The sequence below is a fragment of the Xiphophorus hellerii genome, chromosome 22, assembly GCF_003331165.1.
Source record: "Xiphophorus hellerii strain 12219 chromosome 22, Xiphophorus_hellerii-4.1, whole genome shotgun sequence".
NCBI classification, from domain to species: Eukaryota; Metazoa; Chordata; class Actinopteri; order Cyprinodontiformes; family Poeciliidae; genus Xiphophorus; species Xiphophorus hellerii.
The window spans coordinates 15,650,873-15,673,456 of NC_045693.1; the positions used below are offsets into that span (position 1 = coordinate 15,650,873).

The window sequence follows — 22,584 nt, forward strand, 5'->3', positions numbered from 1 at the left end:
AGCAAGAAGGTCCTGGGTTCAATTCCCAGCCTGGGGTCTTTCTGCATGGAGTTTGCATGTTCTCCCTGTGCATGCATGGGTTCTCCCCGGGTACGCCGGCTTCCTCCCACAGCCCAAAAAAGGTAAATTGGTCTCTCTAAATTCTCCCTAGGTGCATGGTTGTTTGTCCTGTCTGTTTCTGTGTTGCCTGGCAACCTGTCCAGGGTGTACCCCACCTCTCACCTGGAACACTAGCTGGAGATAGGCACCAGCACCTCCTGACCCCACTAGGGACAAGGCTGTAAGAAAATGGATGGATGGATATAATGTTGGATTACATGCATTTAGTCCTTAATTAGCCCTTATGGGGGCAGAAAAAAATATTTTCTATTTTTTGTATTCCAATTTAATCTCATCACTGCCTTGTTGATTGCAACAACATTGACTGATGTTGCAGTCATTGGTGTGTAACACTGATTGCACAAAAGTAATCAATGTTGTTTTACAACAGAATATTTTTTGTAGAGTGTTTCAAATTCACCTAAATCCACTCCGCAGACAATTGGGTGCATGTATATCAGTGATGCTTGTTGATTCATAACCCAATTATTTCAGGGATTATATGTGGAGCACATTTCTGATATCTAGTAGGTTGGGGTTATTTTCAATTATGTCAATTCAATTTCTTAATGTATGTATTATGGGTCTTGCTGTATTCACACCTAATCTCTACCAAATTCAGAAATGTTGACACAAAATCCACATTATGCAAAATCAAGCAGTAAGTGGTTAAGCTTTATGGCAAAGAACTGCATTTAGGATTCAGTTGTGTGGAGTTTTTTTTCACTGAAATAAAAAATGTATGATTTGACAATGACAGATCAATTTATTTATATTTTATTTATAGATCACCAATGTACAACAGATGTTATGTAAATGTTACTGCATAACAAATGGGTCAAATTCAACCTTAGCTTACAGAAATATAAATCAAATCAATGTAATTCATACCAGTCCATTCATATGGACAGTTTTAAATACACAGATTCTAATATTCATACAATACAGTCATAATATTCATACAATACAGTCAAATTCTGTTGGTCATATTTTGCCAATGAAGTTATTTAAGGAAGCCCAGCAGATTGTACTGAGTTACTGAATTCCCTGCAAATAGGCATTATAATATGGTCTTAACTGTTTAGCCAAACTTCTTGGTGACATGGCCTCATTATCTTTAAATTTATAAAGAGTAAATTCAGAATACAAAACAAATAGGACTTTTTCCCCTGTGGGATGATTCACAATATAGGCAAACTGGATTCATAAAGGTAACACACAAAACCTGTGAAGTTTTATTTGAAGAGCACATACCTCCAAAAGTCACTAGACTGCATTATCTTTTTTTTAAATAGGGTTATGATACGGAAGTATGATTAGCAATCCATAACAGAGAGCTATGTTGAAAACAGAGATGAAATATCAGTTTATTTATAAAGTGATAAATATCAAAATAACAGCGATTAAAAACAGTTTTTATGGAATCCGTATTTCCATTGCGCACTCCTCTGATTGGTCAATTTGTTGCTACCTGCAAACGGCAGCTGAGTCTTCCCTTTATGTTTTTCTGTTTTATATCTGTAATCATGATCACAATGTAGATGAATCAAAATTACAAAATCAATATTTTCCATAGTTGCAGAAACCTTAGTGTCTTCTGCTCTTTAATATACAGAAAGACAATTTATGCATCAGACGAGTTTCACTCCTCAAACAGCAACACTGTTTGGGATTTTGTCTGGAGACATGTTGTAGTACGGCAGCTTCTTTTCCTCGTTCCTCCTTTTGATGCTCCTGGTTATCTCTGCCAGTTCCTTCCTGAATTTTCCCATGGCGTCCTTTACTGGCTTCTCTATAAAGTGTTCGTCTGGATACATACCCAGATACAGCTGCATAGAAAGAAACTTTATTTAGGCAAAAGGCACGCAGCAATAAACAAATCTATATTCTTTAATTCAACTTTAAATGTAGATTTTAGCTCTCCCGTCTATGCAGTTTAAATGGCAGCTTGTATTTTTTCTGCGAACCTCATTCTCCTGGTACTGGCTGAGGGCCCAGACGGCCCCCAGGTGCCAGCTGGACCGTCCACGATCAGGAAGGCTCTCAATGATCATTTTCACATCGACCTGCCCTTTCTCTTTCGGAGGGGGCTTCCGCATGGTAGAAGGGGCATTGGGGATCCAGGAGCACCAGTCATACTACACATTGCATACAAAGAAGCAAAATGTGTGGAAAATCAGGTTTTTTTTTTTTTTTGTGTCTATTTTGAAAAGTAAAAAGAGATTCTTCAACAACCCACCTGTCCAAAATTCACGGCAGCATGCTGGGATGAAGCAGTGAATATAATGACAGTCAGGTACTCTATCAGTTCGTCACATGTCTTCAGAGACTTTGGAAACTCTTTGCACAGATTGGAAACAAACAGAATTGAGAAAGCAGTCTTTACAAAACCACTCAATTATTTTGCAAGCTGTGCTGTGAAAAGACCCTTGCACAAATTATGATAAACTACCGGATGACGTTACAACACCAACATTCAGGGAATGTCACCACAAGTCAACTTTTCTGCTTCTCCGAGCTCTGCAACCGCTTGTTTGTGAAGTGAATGTACCACAGTGATCGAAGTCCTGCATCCCAAAGCTGCACACATCTTTGACGAAGGCCTGGATTTCCTCGTCTTCCTGCACTCTCTCATCACTGGTGTAGTAAATACGGATCACATCAGAGACAAAACTGCCAGGAAAGGTAATAGAGGAATAAATCGCATACCCAATGCATACACAATTCATCTTATGACTTATTTCTTCAAAGGGACTTTTGGACTGGAAAGAAAATTGTTTCTCACCTCTTAGTGGCTTCCCACACCTTGTAGCCATCATCCCTGTAGAAATAGGTGGGCAGCTCCTCCGTACTGTCCATGCCACGGCTCTTGATCATGTCAGGGAAGCAGAAAGACCTGAAGGTCAGCGTCTTCATGGCTTTCTGGACAAGCTGGATGTGACCACCTCCGCCGGTTGCATTGGCCTTGATAAAGCACATAAGAAAACATCTTATCCTTCAGCATAAATGGTTTTGATTTAAGAATTCATGAATACTGTTTCTTTTTGTTTCATGTACACTTTTGGCTCTAAACCAAAATATTCAGCTGAATCTGCTAAGCTAGTCTGATTTGAAAATATGGTGTTTATGTTGTCTTACAGACATTTTTCTGCAACTCGATCAGGATGATAGAGAAACATTTCTAAACACCTGGAATTTGTAAACAAATAATAAAGATTTAATATATTTGTCTATAAATAAAGTTTAGACTGGCCAATGTACTTTTTTTTCAGAAGACTTCAGATGTTGTGAAATATCTGAAGTAATAAGTTTATTTGATGAAATCCCACCAAAAAGAAGAAGAATGAAATTCCTGCAACTAAATTTCTAAAACTGATATATACTGTACATCCACAGTTTTTGCTGCACAGTATCTCTAACTCCCAGAGATTCGTAAGCTTATGTAAATCAGCTTAATAATAAAAGAAAACATAATAAATCTGCCATTCTTTCTTGTTTAGGTTGTCTTTCGGGAACTGTAAACTGTAATTTTTCTACTTTCCTCATGGTGTAAAGTTCATGACTTTAAAATATGTTGCCTGTGGCTAAGGACCACTTGTAAAAAAATTCAACACACTCTCCTTGGAAGGAGTGTGGTTTTAGTTCTCCGCACAGTTCTGGAAATAAACCACCTTCTTATTATTTTCTCTTGTTGCTTTTGGACAGATGTTGTGCTTATTCCACATTATTTCAATGTCCAGAAACCAACCTTGTCAAAGATCCCGCACTCACAGATGAGCTGCTCTCTGGCCTTTGTATTGATTGCGATAGTAAAACGAATGTGCGGGATGAGTAGCTGAGAACAAAAAGGAAAGCAACCAATCAATAAAAACAATCAATTTATCAATCAACAAATTATCCCTGGCAGTGCTTTACCTTAAATGCCGGGTGAACAGCTGGGAGCTGTCTGAACATGGCAATACCAAACACCTCTGTCATCAGATGTGTCCTGAGCAGGTGTGTGACGTTCTGGTGGTGCTGGAAGTCAGCTGATCGTACCCAGATCTTTGCCAGCAGCCAGTCATACTGACCATCAGTGGGAAGGAAGATTGGGTTTTCATCTGGATCCTGGCCAAGCTGAAAAAGACAAAGCCAGAGTTCAGATACAGAAAGGAATGAGCTGAAATAGTCCCGCTTACAGTGGCCCAAGCTCGCTATACCTGTATAGCTATAGGCAGAATCTTGTTCCGTAGGTTCTTGTACAGCAGACACATTGGAGCTGCCAGGTACTGCTGCGTATACGGGTCTGTGGGGTTTGCATTAATGCCCTCTAACATGTCGTAGTCCGCTATGAATATGTTACCTGCCTGGAAGCAGAAGACTGCTTTGAAGTGCATTTCAGCTGAGATGATCAAAAAGTTACAATTGTCAAAGAAAAGCCAAAAAGATGAATAAAACCAGAGAAATATCAACCTTAATTTCCTGCTCAAGGGTCAAATCCCGCTCAAGGCTGACAGAAACCATCTCATTAGTGACAGGGAACTTGTCAGGGAGTTTGGTGCATTTGCAAATCAACACTGGGTTGCAACCATTCAGAAACTGATACCCGAACATGAAGTCTTCTTTCCAATGTTCCATCACATACTCTGAAACGCAAGCAAACCAAATTAATTTTTAAACAGCTATTAAATATACTTTTCATGAAGCCCATATTGCTGTACTAAAATGTTTTCCTTGAGATGTCTAATGTTTTTTAATTGAGTGTAATCTGAAAATCATAATTAAAAGAAACAAATTAACTTCTCAATAATATTAAATTTTACTGAACTTTATATAAACATAATTAATCTTAAAATGACACATAGCCTCACAAGTGTTAGCATAGCATAGCTTGGCACAGCGTAGTGTACTGTACGGTTATAAAACATAACATAATGAATATAACTTCGTAAAAAATAGCATTATACAACATATATATATATATATATATATATATATATATATATATATATATATATATATATATATATATATATATAACTTGTATTTCACATTAAAGGCGTTGCAGGTTTTCTACGCACAGATGGATTATAAGTTAGCTGCTTTCTCTTTTGTAATCAAATTTGAGCTTTTCTCATATATATATATATATATATATATATATATATATATATATATATATATATATATATATATATATACAACATTATACAACATATAATGTAGTCAGAGGAGGGCAGAGTAGCTAAAAGTTGTGGTCATATAAGAGCATCATTGCTTAAATTTTTATTCAAGTAAGTTGTAACTTATGAAATAAATGCTTACAGCAGGTTGTTAGAACAGGTTAAAGTGCTTCCAGTGACAATATCTACTTTTACAATATTTTACCTCCACATTGTTCAGCAGGCTTAGTAGACAGAAAGCAACATTAAAACAACATAGCTTCCTTATTAACAACATGTCTCACTGTAACATAAACTCCTGCATTCCTGGTTAAAATATCATTGTTCTTCACTCACTCAGTTTGTGGTGGTCAGGGTAGTCTGACGTTTTACTCAAGTAGGAGTAGTATAATACAGTAAAACTACTATAAGTATTGTTTTTTTCTTTCTAAAAGCCACTTAAGATAGAGTAAGGTGGTGATGCTAACCCTTTTAATTTAGCCAAGCTTTGCCTATTTTTACGTAATAATTGTAGTCTTACATTACGCTACATAAAATCAAGACTCACAGCATAACATTAAACAAAGTACAACAAAGGTAACATAATAGAGCAAAACATATTAGAAAAGGCCTAAGGCCCATAAGCTAGCATAGCATGGCATTAAAAACGTAATGTAGTACTGCTTAGCATTAGTTAGCTTAGTATAGCAACACATTTGCTGTAATGTAACATATTATAACATTTTGTGGTGCATTAAAATCATGTAGAATTACATAAAACAACTTCACATGAAATGTTGCTTAACATAATATAACTGAAGTTATTGTAGCCTAGCATAACTTCAGGTAACATTATCTAAAACAATAGTTCCAATGTAGCTTAGCGTAGCATAACACTACTTAACATAAGACATAGCACATGGAGCACACCCTCATCGCAAGCCTGAATTGATAATATACTTTGAAAAAAAACAGTAGCATATTATAACACCATGCATATGTTAGCATAGCAAAGCATAGCTTATGTTAGCATTGCCCATAATATAACATTGTACAAAGTAGTGTAATAATTTTAATTAATGTGAAGTGGTTTAGTGTAGTGTAATGGAACATAACATAAACTAGAACATAGTATAATATAGAATAAACAGCCTAACATAAATAATTGTAATTTAGAATATACAACCTAACATAGGAGAGCATAACATATAGGGTAGCACAGATTAGCATAGCATGCAATTACAGAAACGAACAGAAAGTTTGTCTAACCTGAGATTGTGTTTTTGATTCTCACGAAGATTTTCTCAAAGTCAGCAAAGTCGCTCCATGAAGACTGAAACATGTTCATGAAGCTGTTCACACACAAGTTCTCTATTCTGAAAAGACATCAACAGGATTCTTAATTTATTGATATTTTTAAATCATTAAAATTAGTTTTACTTATACTTCCCAAAAAAATCTGACGGCTCAGATTTCTGTTATTTTGTCGATTAGAGGCTATGAGCATTTCTAGCAACGCATTTGAAATAACAAGGCAGCTCAACATTTCAACTTTTAATTTTACGAGATATTACACATTTTGCACAATATCCTTTTATACATTGGTTGTTTGTTATGATGCCTGTCAGCAAGTTCAAAAGTCTATCTGAAAGCACAGTGCAAATATCCCATGTGATAAACACACAATGGCACCACTGTTTCTTTTCCCCAAGGTAATTTATAATATAGAAGCATGCTCTGAGGCATCAGTTCTGCATCTGATTAAGGTTTCATGAAGGCCTTTCATTTAAAAAAACATCCACAATGCAAATGTAGGCTAAGTAAACCTCTTCATTGTACTGAGATAGACATAAACCCTATTGAAAAATGGTCCCTTTATGTAGTACACATGGCTCTACTTACGCCTTACTGTAGTTTAGAATAAAGTCCACTCCCTTTTCACTGTCAAACTGGATGTCTCGGGGGAGGTCCCTGTGTTTGTTAGCATCAATGCTCAGAGGGAATCCAGGCTGCCACTCTTTCCATCTACAAACAGAATAAATGTCATTAAAACAACCTGATCTCCTGCATGTTTTGAGTAAAGCAAACTTACCTGTAGGCTTTTCTTCTCTGATCCAGCTCTTTTTGTCTGTGCTGCTTTACTATACTGGTTTTATCATCCTGAGGCAGAAATGCTAGAAAAGATGCAAAGGCAAGATGAGGGCTTCAGCAGATGAGTGAGGCAGAGTTTTTTTAAGACAGACAGATAGGTAAATACCTCGTCCATCCCGCAGGACCACTTCCTTGTCGTCCACCAGCCAACGGAAACAGGGAAATTCCACATAATCTCCACATGGGGTCTTGATAGTGACGTACCTGCAGTACCAGTCATCCTGCATCCAATATTTCTTCTTCTCAATCTTCACCAGTACAATATCACCCAAGTGCTCACCAACTTTCACATCATATGAGTCAATCTGCAGTTTAAACAGAGGCTACTGTGAAAAACATGGAAATGAGCTCAATCACTCAGAATAAAGACAATCTCAAACCTGTTTTTTGAAAGCAGTGTGTGTCTAACATGTTCAACAACAGCTTGCATAGATCTAGACAAGTCCATGTAGTTTAGAAATGTCCAAGCCATTTGACTATATTTGTGTGTAGTACAGTGACATTCATGGATGAAATTACTTCTTCAAAATGTCTAGGCTCTCTTATCTTTTATCTAAACTATGAAACAACCATAACCCTAACACCCTGACCTATTTTTTTTCTTAGTTTACTCCTTTTACTGTGCACAAAACAGAATCCATTTTTTTAAAATTATTTTTATCTTTTTGTTTAATCGTTTTTGAGGAGTGTTGCTCCAGAAATGCTTGTCACAATACTATAGGATTGCTTCAGTTTAAATTTGAAAAAAGGGTTTCCGTAACTTGCTTTACTATAAATTTAATACAAAAAAAAAAATTCCTTATACATTTATCAATTTGTTCGGTAATTTGTCAAGTATTTTTTCTATTTTTTATTTCTTTTTGTTAGTCTAACCTGCTTCATTCTGATATAAGCCTAAACTTATTTTCCTGTCACTGTGCCAAGAAGCAATGCGTGACAATGCGACTTTAAGGTTTCCAATATTCAAGTCTGTTTTACTAAATTTAACAGTCTCAGCATTGATTTAGATTAGCCTCAGAAATTCAAAACGAACTAGACATAAAATGTCAAGATGAATTTTGGATTGAGAAGCACAGTTAATCTAAACCTAAAAAAGTTTCCCTTTATAGTCCCTGTTTTTGTTTCATATAGTTTTATTTCTGCTTCTGATGTTAAAAATATTTTTATGATAATGCATCTGGAGAAGAACCATAAAATTAAATTGGATTATAAAAAAAACTCTAGTGTTTAAAACATATTAAAAGTTAATAAGTAATTTTCCATCAAAACATGCTCCTTTTTAAATTGTAAACTGGTGCTATAAGACTAAGCAGAAGAGACGCATGACTGCAGGCCTTGCAATTTCCAGAAGTTCACAAATACTTCCTCAAATATCAAGTTTACTTTATTTTACAACTTCTCTGTTTTCCAACTACCTGGCCGCTCACGTTTAAAGCACGCGTTTGTACAGAACATCAAAAAAAAGAATAAAATTTGGCATCCGGCTCCCACTTTACAGTGACTCCACTTACCGCCCCCCTCTCGAAGTCGTTGTAGAGGGGTTTGTCCAGCAGTGTCCTCTCGCTGCATCCCTCTGTACCCACCAGCGTGATGTAGACATAATCATCCGTCCCTGCAAACCACTGGCTCCCCGTGGCAACAGTGACTGTGTACGACGGCATGGCAGGTCACAAAACGACAGGACCAAAAATGCTCAAATGCCGTCTAAAGGTGAAGAATCAGCAACTGTGTTACTCTGGAAAGGCTTTGGTTCAGATGCAGCTCTGCCTTTCACTGATGTAAACTCAAAAATGCTAAAGCAGTGTCTAATGAGCCCAAAAGAGGAAGGAGATTTATTACAGTGACCTAGTCATCAGTGTCTCCACCCTTAAACTGAACAAACCCTCCATGGGTTCTTATGCATTTTCCTAATGATATAAATATGTCATCAGCTTGGAAAAACAGTGAGGAAAGAAAAGGGTCTGCACAACTTCTGAAGGGGATTTTTCTATTTAGATTAATCATAAATATGGTGAGGCGAGGTGTCAGAAGTACAAAGACATCATTGTACATTTATCTGAGAGGGAAAAACAAACAAACACACAGGCTCTTTGGAGAACATAAGGAAGTGAAGGGGCAGAAAGCTAGAAACAAAACTTGGTGCCAGTTTGGGAAACATTCCAAGCTGGCACTAGATGGTGGGAGATAACCAAAAAAAATAATAATTAATAAAAATGATAAATGTTCTTTTTTTTCTCTACAAAGACAAAAATAAAACACAGCTATAGTTTTTAATCTGGATTTTACTCATAACAAGGAAATGAGTCTTCTGTCACACTCATTCATTTACCAGTCAAATTAGTGCATGTTGTCAAACAACAACAGGCAGTGTATTCCTGTTCCAGTAAAATAAATGCAAATGTTTCACACAGCCCTGCCGTAGTTTTAGCCATAAAACTGTGACATAAAGATTAGAGGAATCCTCTATAAGTCCGAAACCCAGTCAAATGGAAAACGGAGAAGGCGGAAGGTGCGGCATAAAGGAGATGGTGTTACACATCGTTTATTCAGCAACCCAAATGAAACTTTGAATAAATGCTGAGATTCAGACACTCGTAATTCTCAAAAATGTTTTATCTGCTTTATGCGACATCAAACAGACTGAAAAGCATCTCTACAGAACATACATGAATACCTGCACATTCAGAAACAGCAGCACCGTGAAAAGAGACATGGCAGCTATCAGAGGATGATAAGCTGCTCCAGACTTTATTCTGTTTCCTGGATGGCAGCTTCAAACTCTCAACAAAGTGTGAGATTACACGCCAGGGAAGTAAGGAACACTTACAATGAAAATGTATTTATATTGAAATAAAAATACTTATTGCACTTCATTATGTTGAATGTATGAATAATAAAGTCTCCCTTTGTTCAATTCATTTTAAAACAATATACTTTTCAATCATTTATGGGTGCTTACTAGAACTTTTTTCACTTTCTGTTACGCAACAACAAACGTCAACAACCTTCTACTGAGGTTTTATGTGACAAATCAACACAAAGTAGCACATGATTATGAAGCGAGACGAAAAAATGACAAATAGTTTTCCATTTATTTATTTTACAATGAATTACCTAAAATGTCTTTTGATTTCTAATTGAGGTCATGTGATGTGATCAGGGGGATCTCCCATGTAGTCCAAAACCTGGGCCTGATCTCTCTCATGTTTGCTATGTTGTGCATGGCTTATGGCCACAGTGAACTTATCTTCTTGTTCTATCTCAGGATTGGCTTTTCTTTGCCACTCTTCCGTAAAAGTCAAATATGTGGAACACACAACTAATAATTTTCCAACTACTAATAGTCTCAGGTGATTCTCTGATTAACACTTTCCTTTTTCTTCCTTCGTTTGCTGGATTTTACTTAGGGGAGGTCAGGCTAAAGAATCAAGGGCTGATTACACATTCATGGTGCTCTTGTCACATTTTTGTTTTAAAACCATGACACCGTTCTACAGGCATTTAAAATTTCGACACTACGTTGTGTTGTTCTATAACATAAAATCTCACTAAAATACATAAAGTTTTGTGGTTGTGACGTAACAATGTGGAAAAAACAAAGGGAAATAAATACTTTAGCAAGGCACTGTGCTTTATTGTTCATTTGCAGTTAATTATAAACATGATCAGTGATCACCTTTTAGGATGAACACAGTCCAACACAGAAGAGGTTATTTATATGGAGCCTTGTTAGAAATGTTTTATCAAATTATTTTCACTCGAAAGAAAACTGGAACATTTCCAGTTTTCAGGAAGTTAAGAGCTTAGTTTCTTCAATAGCCTTTTTCTTATATAAAGTCTATTTGGGCTCCCTAAAATTATTAAAGACAAAATAAAGAACAAAAAATAACCTGCTAAGGTACTGCTGTTAAGAGTTAAATAGTCTGCTTTTTTTTTCATTTGAACTTAAATCAAGCTGTAAATTTCTTCTTTTTTTTGTCAAAGAAATGTCATTATTACAAAGTAATAGCTAGTAAAAACCATCTCAGTTGACTGAAATCTAAGGTTAAGATTATTAAATAGCAAGTAGCTACAAAACAGTAGTAATAAGTTTTGTTTGGTTGTGTCTGATCAGGCCAAATCAAGCATGTAGTGTCTATGTATGAGGTTTGCAGTATGCAGGGCTGGATAACCATTTACATCTTGTTTCAATACTGCCACCCAGTGGCAACATGTTGCTAAAGCAATAAATAAAAAGCTTCAGTGCAATTTAAACCTGAGTTCCCTGTAAAACATTATGGTTGTGCATCAAGCGACATCATCACGGCTACAAGAGACTCACTCTTGACATTAAATGCATGTTAAGAAACATGAACACGTGTGTAGTGGTATATAAAACGGAAACAAAAATTGCTCCATTTAAGACCTGAAAATTAAATGGAAGGCTGTTTTGAGATAATATAATAATATCATGTGGCACGCACAAACAGTATTTATGCTGATTTGTACTGAGAAAGCAAAAAAAAAAAAACAGACAATTTTTTTCCAAAGTACTGCATTGCAAAACTAAAGACACCCTCAGTCAAGGATGTACAAAGAAAACGTAAATGTCACCATTTAGCAGCAGCTACCTCTTACATCAACTTGGTAAACTTAAAAAAAAGAAAAAAAAAGTGTAAGGATATAAATGAGCAGCTGTACAATGACAAACACTCATAAGAATTTAAAGAACAAAAGTAAATTCTTTCATTCAATAGAAAGAAAAAAAATATGTGCTTACAATTATTGAAGTTGTGATAAATGATTAAAATATGATTGCGTTTGCTAAACATTCCAGGGCTGCTTTGGTGCTGCTTGATCAGGAAATCGTAAGAATCTTTTAAAACAAAAATGTTGTCAGTAATGATGGAGATGAAGGGGAATTACAGCCTCCCGCTGTTCGACACTATAGTTCCCCTTTTTCTTTATTATTGACTCTCCTGGTTTGTTTGGGGAGCTGAACTACAATAAGATATTCTGAGTGAACTCGCTGATTGAGCGGTAACTCCATCAGGGAAACACCGAAGCTGATCGGGTCAATGATCTGATTGGTCAGGCTCAGGAGAAGACTAGTTCAGATGGAGGACTTGCTTCATGAACTCGTAGGTGGTGAAGGCCATGGCCTGTGACGGCACGCAGCGGATGTAGTTAAGAGAAAGGCCTCGGTATAGTCCTCTCTTGATACCATATGTGTTATACACGTATTTCAGAGTCTTGAAAGGCGATCTGTGCACATGCAAGACAAACAACACTGTTATTTTCGCAATCGGACCCAGATAAGAAATAAAACACAGAATCAAAGACAATTTTCTGTTTGCTATGAGAGCAAGTATTTCAAGTACGCAGGGCGTCATTTGGAGTCTTTAAAAATGTATTCTAAAACTAAATGAAACCTCTCAAGGCTAATAAAACTTTGATATTTCTGGAAATTCTGACAAAGAGAAGTAGTTAAAGGGAGAACAATGAGTTGTGTTGGGAAAAGTATTCAAGGAACCTTTTCAGGAATGAATGGTATGTTGCTGGAGCCTGACGACTCAGACTTAGATTTAAGTTTGTTTTATAACATAAAAAGTTCTCAAATATTTGGATACTCACACATCCCATCATGTTTCAACCACAAATTTTAACACATTTCACTTGGATTTTATGTGATGGACCAGCACAAAGTAAGGCTGCAAGATATTAGGTAAGTCAGATAGCCATATGATTTACGATATATTTTTAAAAACTAAACAACCCTAAGACAAAACATAGACTCCAGATAATGAGTAATCTGCGCAGCTATTTGGGAAAAACTTAATAAAGAAAAAAATTGCTGGTTTTGCATAAAAGCCTCTTCTTGACCATCTTTTCTTCTTATGACAATTGTCACCAACAAATCCATACAGTGATGTTATACAGCCCATCACAAAGTAGTGCATTAGTGAAAAGTGAAAACTCGGTGGAAGTACCTCCTGCAGCTTTTACAGTTGCATGTCCTTTTGGGATGTATCCCTATCAGCTCTGCAAATCTATGCACTGAAGTTTTTGCTTTTTCTACTGCGGAAAAGTTAATGCATAGATAAATTGGATGAATATACTTCAAAGTAAACCATTCAACTTTTCCTCAAGCTATATGTGTAGGGTTGTTGTTCTACTGGAAGGTGAACCTCTGGCCCAACCTCTACCAGATGTTCATTTAGAATTACCAACCAATACATTGTAGTTTTATGGCTTTCTTTTAACAATAACTATCTTCCTGACACACTTTCACAAAAGTCAGATTAGCGGAGTGCATTCTTAATGGTTGTACTTTCAACAAATTCACTCAACAACTTAAATGTCTTGGTAGGTCTCGAGTTTTGCCGCATTTGATTTTAGGATGATGGATTGAACAGAGCGCTGTGAGTTGTTCCATTGTGACATTCTTCAATAACCCAACCTTTGCTTTAAGCATTTCCTAACCTGACCTGTCTGGTGTGTTTCCTTGGTCTTCAAGAGGTCGCTTCTTCACTCTCTAAGTAAACTATGAGGCATTCACAGAACTGCTTAATTTATAGTAATTAAGTGACATCTAAAGGCAGCTGGTTGCGCTGGATTTTTTGTTAGAGGTATCATGAAAATGGGGCTAAATGCAAAAGAAAAGCCACACTTTTCATGTCCATATTTGTAAAAAATTTGCTTAAAAATATATGTTTCCATTAATTGAAAAAAAAAACACAATGTAGCTGAAACATGAAAATATGAGGGAAGAAAAAAATTAAATGGCTATGGATACTTTTGCAAATATTCATTAATTTAAAGAACTTAAGTAAACAAATTCTGTTTTAAGTGTAAATTTAGAATGAAAAATTCTAAGCAAATATTCTTGATTCAATATTCAACCATTTCCACAAAAGAAAAGTTATATCATCTCACTGTAAAACCAAACTATGACAAGTCAAACCAGCAGCGATACTCACCCACATTTATCTGAATCAGGAAGCACAGTTCCTAACTGCATCCTCCTCCTTGCCACATCCAAGGGGTAGCTGGCGAGGAAAGTCCCATTATAACACAGAAACCAGAAATTATGAATTAGAGTTATTAAAAATAGGAAACCGACCCGCGTTTGACTCAGTCGGAGCTTAAAAATCCAACACGTCCATTAAGAAAAGCACTTACGAGACAGTCTGAGCGAAGGCACCAGCAACCCCTCCACAGAGCAGGTTGATGTGGGCTTTCAGAACGAGCACATCTGGGTTGTCCGACGAGGGGCGGCCCAGCTGCTCCGGGAAGTGCTTTAAGCCTTGACTCTTCAGGGTGCCAAAGGTAAAGAAGGAGAGACCTTGGAGGATGCAGAGAGAAATAAGAGACTGGCTAAACACGTGGAGGACATTATGCATGACATTTGCAAGTACCTTTGAATAACAAAATAAATGCAGCAAAACTCACCTGCATAAGGCGCCATTCCAACAAGAGTTGGAGTCAGGCCTCTGTAAAATCCAGATGCGCCCTCCTGTGGAAAGGAGATGACAAGTAGACATAAAGTAAGCAGGAACTTACAATGTGATGTAACATTTTAGTTTAAGTTAGTAAAGTTCACCAACAGTAAATCACCTTTCGATAAATGGAGCGGAAAACATCAATAATTCCAGAGTAGCGTTGATCACCCTTCACCTGGAAGGCCAGCCGGGCTCGGACCACGTCCAGAGGGTAGGTGCATATCACCGCAGTCATGCCTGAAAACACATAAGCAAAGATCATGAGAGCACAGTAAAAAAAAAAAAAGAAAAGACAACAGTCTAACAACACTATCTGTGTCAGTAAAGCATGGGGCACCGTGATAAGAGGTCTATCAGTACCTGCCATAGATCCTGCCACAAGGCGATGGATGTGTCCAGAGATCCCAATCCGTTTATTCAGCAGCTATGAAGAGATTATTATCAACAATGCATCAAAATAATGCCTACACGGAAACGCATTCATAAACATAAAACGTAATGTTGAGCCAGAGAATTAATGATAAAATATTCACTTTACCTTTTTATATTTGTCAAAGGCCATGAACTGAATGGCTCCGTAAGGAAATATCCTGACCATCATTGCACCATTACCCCTGTACAGGCCCAGGATGCCTTCTTTCTTTGGCACAGCCATGAAAGTGGAAAACACCCCTAAAGAGAAAATTCACAAGATTCACTCTGGTGATAAACTAACTTGTTAGAGTTAATTTGTTTGTTTGGTAGTTAGTCAGTAATTTACCAAGATGTTTGTAATGGGGGTTCTGGCCCTGAAGAAGAATTTTGACTCTGTCTAGAGGGGCGATGGTAGTCTTCGCACAGCATCCTGCTACACCTGTAAACAGAACAATACTCATACATGAACATGTAAACAAAATGTTAGGCTTCATGCATAAAAATACAAACGTCTCAATTGCAGCTTGTGCAGCATATTTCATTTTTTTTCTGTGACATTGTGGTATTTTAATTAAAGTGAGAATCAAATTCAGGTCCATGAGTACATGTATGTTGAAAAGCCATTGAACATCACTATCCTGTGTACTGGTTATCCTTATTTATGAAAAAAGGGGAAAAAAATAAATATTCCATAGGGTCAAAGAGTTTGGTTACCAGCATATCAAAAGGATGAACTCTTTAACCAGCTGTCATTAAATTTATTATATAACAGACTCTTTTGGTCACAGTTTTCAGTTGTTTAATTATTATTAGTGATTTTATTTACCACACTCTTCTTTTTAATCATTGCATTTGTAATCATTTTGACAACCATGTAGGAAACTGGGACTTTTTCATCTGATAAACTCCAGATTCTAGGTTAATCTGCCTAGAATACATGGATCTACTCCCCTCCCCCCTTTAACCTATTGGATATTTGCATAAGCTTGGGATAATCACTATCCACTGGTAGCAGGACAGTCTCATCATATTCAGTGCTATTCTACTTTTACATTATCTGATATAGTTTTACAAATGAATATCCATTCCTGTATTACGTTACAGGTTGGTTTTTTTGTATGAAAGGGCAATAAAGCAATATAGGAAGTGATTAATACAAATGATACCATTTTGTATAAGATTGAACCCTCCCGAAACTGCCCTAAACGTGATTAGTAAGCTGATGTATCACATCATACCTCCAGCCACAAAGGAGCGAAGCCAGTAGTAATCTCTTTTAGCAGGTGTACTACTGCTGCTAGTAGGGGAAGGTGTGGAGACAGCAGCCTCCGATGTCATCCTCTCTGCTCAGGAATCTGACACATCCATGCCTGTCAAATTTAGTGAAAGCACTGTGAAATATAAACTATTGGATTTCAGACGAATCATAAAAACACATATCATAACTGCAAAATGATCTTAATCCACAAATAAACTTTTCACAACATATTAACTGAAACTCAAGCGAAACTAGATCTTCCTGAGTCATTTCATTTATCTTTGCCCAACGGTGAAAGCTGCTTTCACAGACCGAAACAGTCACTGGTTATAGGAAATGTGTGCAAGATCAGTGTCAGTGATTAGCGTCCACGCCCACATGAAGCTTCAGCTAAATGACAACACCACATGACAGCTGCAATAAAAAAAAAGATACTTACAAACTAATGGAAACAGGAAAGCAACCAGTCAAAGCAGCATCAATAGTGAAGTTTAACTATGTTTTTCAATGGAACAAGAACCTGCACCTTCACAGCTTCCCCCCCATCTTCTCCTGTACCCGTTGAGACAAAATGACTGAAGGGATAAAGATTGCTACGAGCTACTGAAAGGTTTGTGACGATTGCGTCGTAAGACACATGTGTGACTGAGACACGGTGTAGAGGCTCAAAATATGAGGAGTTGCAACATTTGTGCCCTTCGCCCTAAGAATAACGGCTACCGGACATAAACAGTCGCAGGATATTGACGCAAGATGATGTTTCCGGTTGGGAAACATCACATGGGAGGGACCATGGAGCCGTGTGAGCTCTAGGTCTAGGAGAGTCAAACTGTGCCTTTAATGACATGGTATTATTAATACTGACTATTTCTTTTGAATGTATTCATTGCTATTTTATTTAAACGATCACATATGTAAATATCTGCTTAAACAATGATGTGTTTCCCGGTACAAATTCAACAACACATCTATCAGTTTTTAAGTTTCTAATTTCCAAGATATGTATTCCAAATACTTAGATATCTGTTTAATACTTGAGCCGCTGCTTTGTACAGTTATTTAGTATAAAACCTGAAATTATACAGAATAATGGCTATGAGGAAAAATGCTTATGGAGCTGTCTTTTGTATGAAAAGCAAAAAAAATCAAAAATATGACAAAAAATAAGTATTTTGAAACTGTATCTCGTGGTTTTGTAATACACTATTTCAAAATAGTGTAACAATTCAGATTTTTTGTAACAATCAAAAAATCAATCAGCCTTTTAAAATCAGATTTTGCGTAAGCAGATTTTCTATTTGTAACAAAAATATGTAAAACTGTGACTCAAATCAAAACAAAAGCAATGTTCACCCTTTCGTTTTTAAAGTAGCTTTTCTTTAATTCATTTTTTAACCAATTGAGTGAATCATGTTCCAGCAGCTGACAGATACCTTGAGCAAAGTGGAGGATTGTTTTGTTTATTTTTTGTCCAGTTTTAATCATATCCTATTGACTGTTTGCTCTGCTATCGATAACGCTGACTTAATATGTCTTAATTTTAGAGTATCAACAATTCTGGCTCTTTCGGCAAGCTCCCCTAAAAGTTATTTTATGACCACACAACCTATTTATAACTAGGTTTTAAGAAAGCATTCATGCTCCCGGTGTGCTGAATTGATACACGTTTATGGCAGCAACTGTCATTTCCTTTTACCTGGTGTGAAACTCTAGAATCCAATCAACCATTCCTTGAGCTGGTGGTGGATTGCTGCAGGCACAGAACCCACCACACTGACACAGAACATCCAGGGGCGCTCCTGAAAATCCTTGTTGACTCAGTAGCCACATCGGTCATGGTGTTGTCTGTTGGAGCAGCAGCTTATCTAAAACTGAGCGGAAGCGGTTAGAAAAACCTCATAAGGAAGGGCTAACAATGTCTTCCACCCCATGCAAGAAGCTGTTACCAAAGTGGAGAGTGACAAACTGCTGCATCATCAGTGCACAAAGGAACGCTCCTTCCTCAAAACAGCTGTCAACCATAGATTCTGACAAACTTAAACTCAGTAAGTGTTTACATCCTTGCTTTTATTAGGATGTAATGGATGGATGGATAGATGTAATATTATATGAGAGTTTTTCCTCATGTAATATTACATCAGTATTTTTACAATTCTTGTAAATAGTTTATTGCTATTATTTATTTACAAATGTCCCTGCACATTTCATACATCGTTCTACTCTGTTGCTCTAATTCTTTGAATCTGAGGAAGCTATAAATGTTTAAAGGGGGAGTATTATGTAAAATCAATTCTTTTTGAGCTATATATTATGTAATAATGTTATTTCTTTATCAAAAACATACCTGGAGCGTTGCTTTGATTCTTTCATACATGTTTGAGGAATCCTTGAATCTCACGGCAGCCATCTGGGGTGCCTAAACGCTTGATCTCACAAATCTCCTCCTTGGAGCTTCCCCAAGTTTCCCCAAGTTCCTCAAAACTAGTGGCAGCAGCAATTAGCAAACATGTGTTGGAACTGTGAGTCTGCTGACCTTATGACAATACTACTGCTCTCAGTCCAGTTCTCCTACTATATGACACACATATAGGTCCTTTAATATTTTTTATGCTGTAAATTTGCACTTAATGTTCAGTACTGTATTAATTTATTTTTGTTATAAATATAAACTACAAACTACAACTATCTACTGACATTTTATGCGATAAGCTGAAACTGTGGAACGCAAGAAAAAAAAAACGTTTTACTAGCTGTGTCATAAACAGACACATTATGAGTAAAAACAAAAAAAAATGTTTCTAAAACTTTGCGAGGTTATTTGATTGACTGATTACTTTTGACACAGTCCTGCTGCGTTCACGTGTCTGTACTCCATTTCGGGTTTTCCAGTCCTCACGAAGAGCTCTCGGCCAGCTCAGAGACCGTGGGCTGCGTCTGGTGGAGGGAGAGTGAGCGGGGCTGCCCTGAATGGATTGACAGAAGAGGGATTTACATTTCAGCGTAGCGTCGTGCTCCGCAAAGACTTTTCACGGTTGCACGGCTGGAAAAGCGGCGGTTCTGTTCGGTGCCCGTCCCCGGCTTGTCGGTACTGGTATCATGTCCATGTGTCACCCCCGGGAGAGGATTGAACTTAGCAGCGGTCTATATTTACCGAGGAGGGAAACCAATACAAGGTCTCGCCGTCTCGCTGGAGCGCAGTATTATTAGCGGTCCAGGCAGTGCAACTGTCTCTCCCTCTCTCTCTCTTTCTGCGGTATGTAAAGCATTTCAGTCTGTAAACGTGTAAATAAAAACCCGCTCGGGTCAAAGTAGTAAGGGCTTTGGCAAAGCGAGGTTTCCAGACGCGCAGTGCTTCGTGTTATTTAAATGACAGCGGTCAAGTGCAAAATAATAATAAAGAGCGACGCTGAGGGCGGTTTTTACACAGTAATAACCCCCTCTTCCGCCAGCCAGGAAGACGAAAACAGGATCCGACCTCCGGACAGAGCCCTCTCTCCTCGACGGGCCTGCCCTTTAAAATGTTAAAGCCTCTCCATGTTTGTTTTATGGACTTTGTCTGATTATTTCTCGTCTTTTTTTTTTCCTGTTTACGGCTTTATTGACGTCAGCCACTTGGCAAATACACATTCGAGTGGCTATTTTAGGAGGGGCAAAAGTAAAAACAAATACAGTTGGATTTAAATAACTGATCTGTAAGAAGTTATTTCAGTTTTATAGCATTTAAACTTTGTGTGGCTATATTCTTATTTGTTTGTCCCTTCTATTTTTATAGGTGATGCTCTGCAACTGCCAGCTAACACTCATTATAATTTACAATTCGAGGATAAATCATAATAGAAGAAGATTTTAAGATTTTTTTTTTTTCTGAGCAAGAAATAAACAATTACCTGGCTCCCATGCTGGCTGCCAAAGGTCCTCTCCTTTACACCCTCAGCCATGCCTGCACCTACCAAGCCAACCAGGAGACAGACACCTGCTCAGAGAAAAAAAGCCCAGAGAGGGACCAGCTCTAGGGGCCAAACCTGTAACACACAGAAAACACCAGCAGAATCCACACGGTCAACTTCGAGAAGCAACCAGGCCAAATCAGGCCGGAGTCCACGTGGAAGCGGGAAGGATCTCAGGGGGTCCCCTGGCAGAGGTAGCCATGCCGGAAATGTAACGGGATCTACTAGACTTAGACGGTCGAGCACTGTGCCCGAAAACCCCCTCGGGCCGAGGAAGTCCCAACGGGGAACGCAAGTGTCTGTTGCTCCCTGCCAGTCACCGAAAGCATTCACAGGAGGGAAAAACAGCAGGAGGGGGAGCAGTGGGAGAAGAGCTGCATCCCGGCAACAAAACACAAGTAACAAGCCCTCAAGCATCAGCATCAACAATTCTCCTCCTGATGGAAAAAATGAGAAACCAGACAACAAAGAACCCCCCAGAATGTATCATGAGGCTGGCGTTGAAGCTGCGGCAAGTCTTGAGCCTAACGATGCCACAGAGGGCAGCTCTCTTGAAACTGACACACGTGGAGGCGATGTGAAGCACAGCTGTGACGGCCTTATAACTGAAGATGAAACGTCTTTCAGCAATAACAGTGAAGGGGACTTGAAGCCAGTTACTGAGGTCACAGCTTGTGACGACAGTGATGGACGGGTAGGTGATGGGAGTGGAGATCACACCTCTGGCTCGTCAGAATTAACAGGCAGTGGCTCCCTGGGGGCACAGGGCAGCAGTGAGAAAAATGACACTTCATCTGTCCATGGTAATGAGCTTGATCATCTTGACAGCAGTGGTATGCAAGATGAGGGGGGAGCTGTCCAACAAGAGGAGGGTGAAGAGCTGGCCATGAAAGCGAGTAGGACAGATGAGAAGGCGTTGGTTGTCACAGAGAGAGATGTTCAGAGTTTGGAAGCAAAAACGGAGGTTGAGAGACAAGACGAGACAATGAGAGTGAAGGAAGAAATCGCTGTGAAGCTGGGAAGTAGTGAGAGTGAAGACATTTGGGAAAAAGGCACCCAGACCAACACTCCAACATGTCAAATCCCAGATCCAACTCATTGGAACCCACTGACGGCCCAGTCAGAGTCACCTGTGCGTGTATTCTCCAACGCAGCTACCTCATATCCCACCAAAGCTCTCTCCAACTCAGATTTATGTGAGCTGGAGGTTGTGAACCAGGCAAAGACAGATTTTCAACCAACTGTTCATGGTGCTAAGCCTCAACTCGCAGGGTCTTCGACTAACTCTGATGCTGCTCTGAAGGTGCAGACTGTTATAGTGACTAGAAGTACTCCGGTTATCATCTGTCGGGACTCTCTGCAGCCAAGAAGTCTAGGGAAGTCTGATCTAAGAGAAACGCCCGTGGCTGGGTTAGAGAAGCAAGCTTGCACACCAGGAGAGACCAAAGATGAAGGTGAAATATATAAAGCGGCACAAAAAGAGAAGTCCTTTCCCTCCTTTATGCTACTTACTGAGGCAAACACCAAACCCCCCACAGGAAAACATGAACCAAACTTTGTTGTGGATGGCACCCAGGCAGCAATGTCAGAGGATGACCCTGTGCCAAAGATCTCGACTTCCTCCGTAGACAGCAGCTCCACTTTGTCCTGCTGCTCAGAAAGCACTCGTTCCTCGTTTTCCTTTGACACCGAGTCAGAGACCGGGTGCGGCGATACCAGCTTCTCCGCTCTGCCTGGATCTTGGGGGACAGAGGGGACGGGCTCGCGCGCCTACCCGACTCTGACATCAGAACGGAAGGAGAGGAAGAAGCGCAGCAGGTGTGGGGCGTGCGAGCCGTGCCTCAGGAAGATTAACTGCGGCCAGTGCAGCTGCTGCCTCAATCGCAGGACTGGCCACCAGATCTGCAAGCTTAGGAAGTGTGTGGAGCTGAAGAGGAGAAGATCTTCATCTGTAATCAGTCAACATGATGCACAGGTAAGACATATAAATTCTTTGTGACCCCGTGTGAATAACAAACTTTTGTTAGACAATGGATTTTATATTGGGAATAAAATGAATTTATGCAGATCTTCTGCGAACAGCTGATCGGAGG

General features: G+C 38.5%; 3 protein-coding genes and 1 long non-coding RNA gene across 7 annotated transcripts in view; 1 reads left to right on the forward strand and 3 right to left on the reverse strand.

Annotated features, from left to right (window-relative positions):
- Positions 1-855: 855 nt before the first annotated feature.
- On the reverse strand, positions 856-9,258 carry alox5a (arachidonate 5-lipoxygenase a). Its single transcript, XM_032552349.1, has 14 exons — positions 8,903-9,258; positions 7,498-7,696; positions 7,333-7,414; positions 7,143-7,265; positions 6,510-6,616; positions 4,552-4,724; positions 4,299-4,445; positions 4,015-4,215; positions 3,848-3,934; positions 2,885-3,063; positions 2,651-2,772; positions 2,339-2,439; positions 2,067-2,237; positions 856-1,928 (listed from the first exon to the last, which is right to left on the reverse strand). Exons 1-14 carry the CDS (start codon positions 9,050-9,052, stop codon positions 1,749-1,751), a joined length of 2,022 nt encoding a protein of 673 aa, XP_032408240.1. The 5' UTR covers positions 9,053-9,258; the 3' UTR covers positions 856-1,748.
- Positions 9,259-9,908: 650 nt separating this feature from the next.
- slc25a16 (solute carrier family 25 member 16) lies at positions 9,909-20,446 on the reverse strand. 3 transcript variants are annotated; one of them, XM_032552352.1, is made up of 11 exons: positions 20,432-20,446; positions 18,241-18,415; positions 16,525-16,656; positions 15,633-15,725; positions 15,411-15,544; positions 15,233-15,296; positions 14,988-15,109; positions 14,823-14,886; positions 14,553-14,715; positions 14,351-14,419; positions 12,479-12,635 (listed from the first exon to the last, which is right to left on the reverse strand). In XM_032552352.1, exons 3-11 carry the CDS (start codon positions 16,622-16,624, stop codon positions 12,479-12,481), a joined length of 966 nt encoding a protein of 321 aa, XP_032408243.1. In that variant the 5' UTR covers positions 16,625-16,656; positions 18,241-18,415; positions 20,432-20,446. The 3 variants fall into 3 exon arrangements, with proteins under 3 accessions (XP_032408241.1, XP_032408243.1, XP_032408242.1); XM_032552351.1 differs by lacking the exon at positions 20,432-20,446 and adding an exon at positions 19,379-19,487; XM_032552350.1 differs by lacking the exons at positions 18,241-18,415; positions 20,432-20,446 and adding an exon at positions 16,984-17,326 and having other exon boundaries at positions 9,909-12,635.
- On the reverse strand, positions 13,360-14,111 carry LOC116712550 (uncharacterized). The gene is made up of 2 exons (XR_004337561.1): positions 13,935-14,111; positions 13,360-13,903 (listed from the first exon to the last, which is right to left on the reverse strand). It is a non-coding gene; the product is annotated as an uncharacterized LOC116712550 (long non-coding RNA).
- tet1 (tet methylcytosine dioxygenase 1) overlaps positions 19,601-22,584 on the forward strand; it is a 36,620-nt gene continuing 33,636 nt past the window's right edge. Inside the window, exons 1-2 of one of the 2 annotated variants that reach the window (XM_032552348.1) lie at positions 19,601-20,236; positions 20,317-22,466. In XM_032552348.1, the coding sequence (XP_032408239.1) occupies positions 20,481-22,466 (1,986 nt within the window). In that variant the 5' untranslated portion in view covers positions 19,601-20,236; positions 20,317-20,480. The remainder of the gene's footprint in view (positions 20,237-20,316; positions 22,467-22,584) is intronic. The other variant, XM_032552347.1, reaches the window with a different exon arrangement.

What these genes read in the sequence shown, in the direction of transcription:
- alox5a (XM_032552349.1), bottom strand. Translation starts at nt 9,052, where the DNA reads ATGCCGTCGTACACAGTCACTGTTGCCACGGGGAGCCAGTGGTTTGCA. An exon ending in ACGACTTCGAGAGGGGGGCG is followed by an intron (nt 7,697 to 8,902) that starts GTAAGTGGAGTC and finishes TTTAAACTGCAG; the next exon opens with ATTGACTCATATGATGTGAA. An exon ending in CAGAGAAGAAAAGCCTACAG is followed by an intron (nt 7,266 to 7,332) that starts GTAAGTTTGCTT and finishes TTCTGTTTGTAG; the next exon opens with ATGGAAAGAGTGGCAGCCTG.
- slc25a16 (XM_032552350.1), bottom strand. Translation starts at nt 16,624, where the DNA reads ATGACATCGGAGGCTGCTGTCTCCACACCTTCCCCTACTAGCAGCAGT. An exon ending in TCCGCTCCATTTATCGAAAG is followed by an intron (nt 14,887 to 14,987) that starts GTGATTTACTGT and finishes TCCTTTCCACAG; the next exon opens with GAGGGCGCATCTGGATTTTA. An exon ending in GCCTTCGCTCAGACTGTCTC is followed by an intron (nt 14,420 to 14,552) that starts GTAAGTGCTTTT and finishes TTTCCTCGCCAG; the next exon opens with CTACCCCTTGGATGTGGCAA.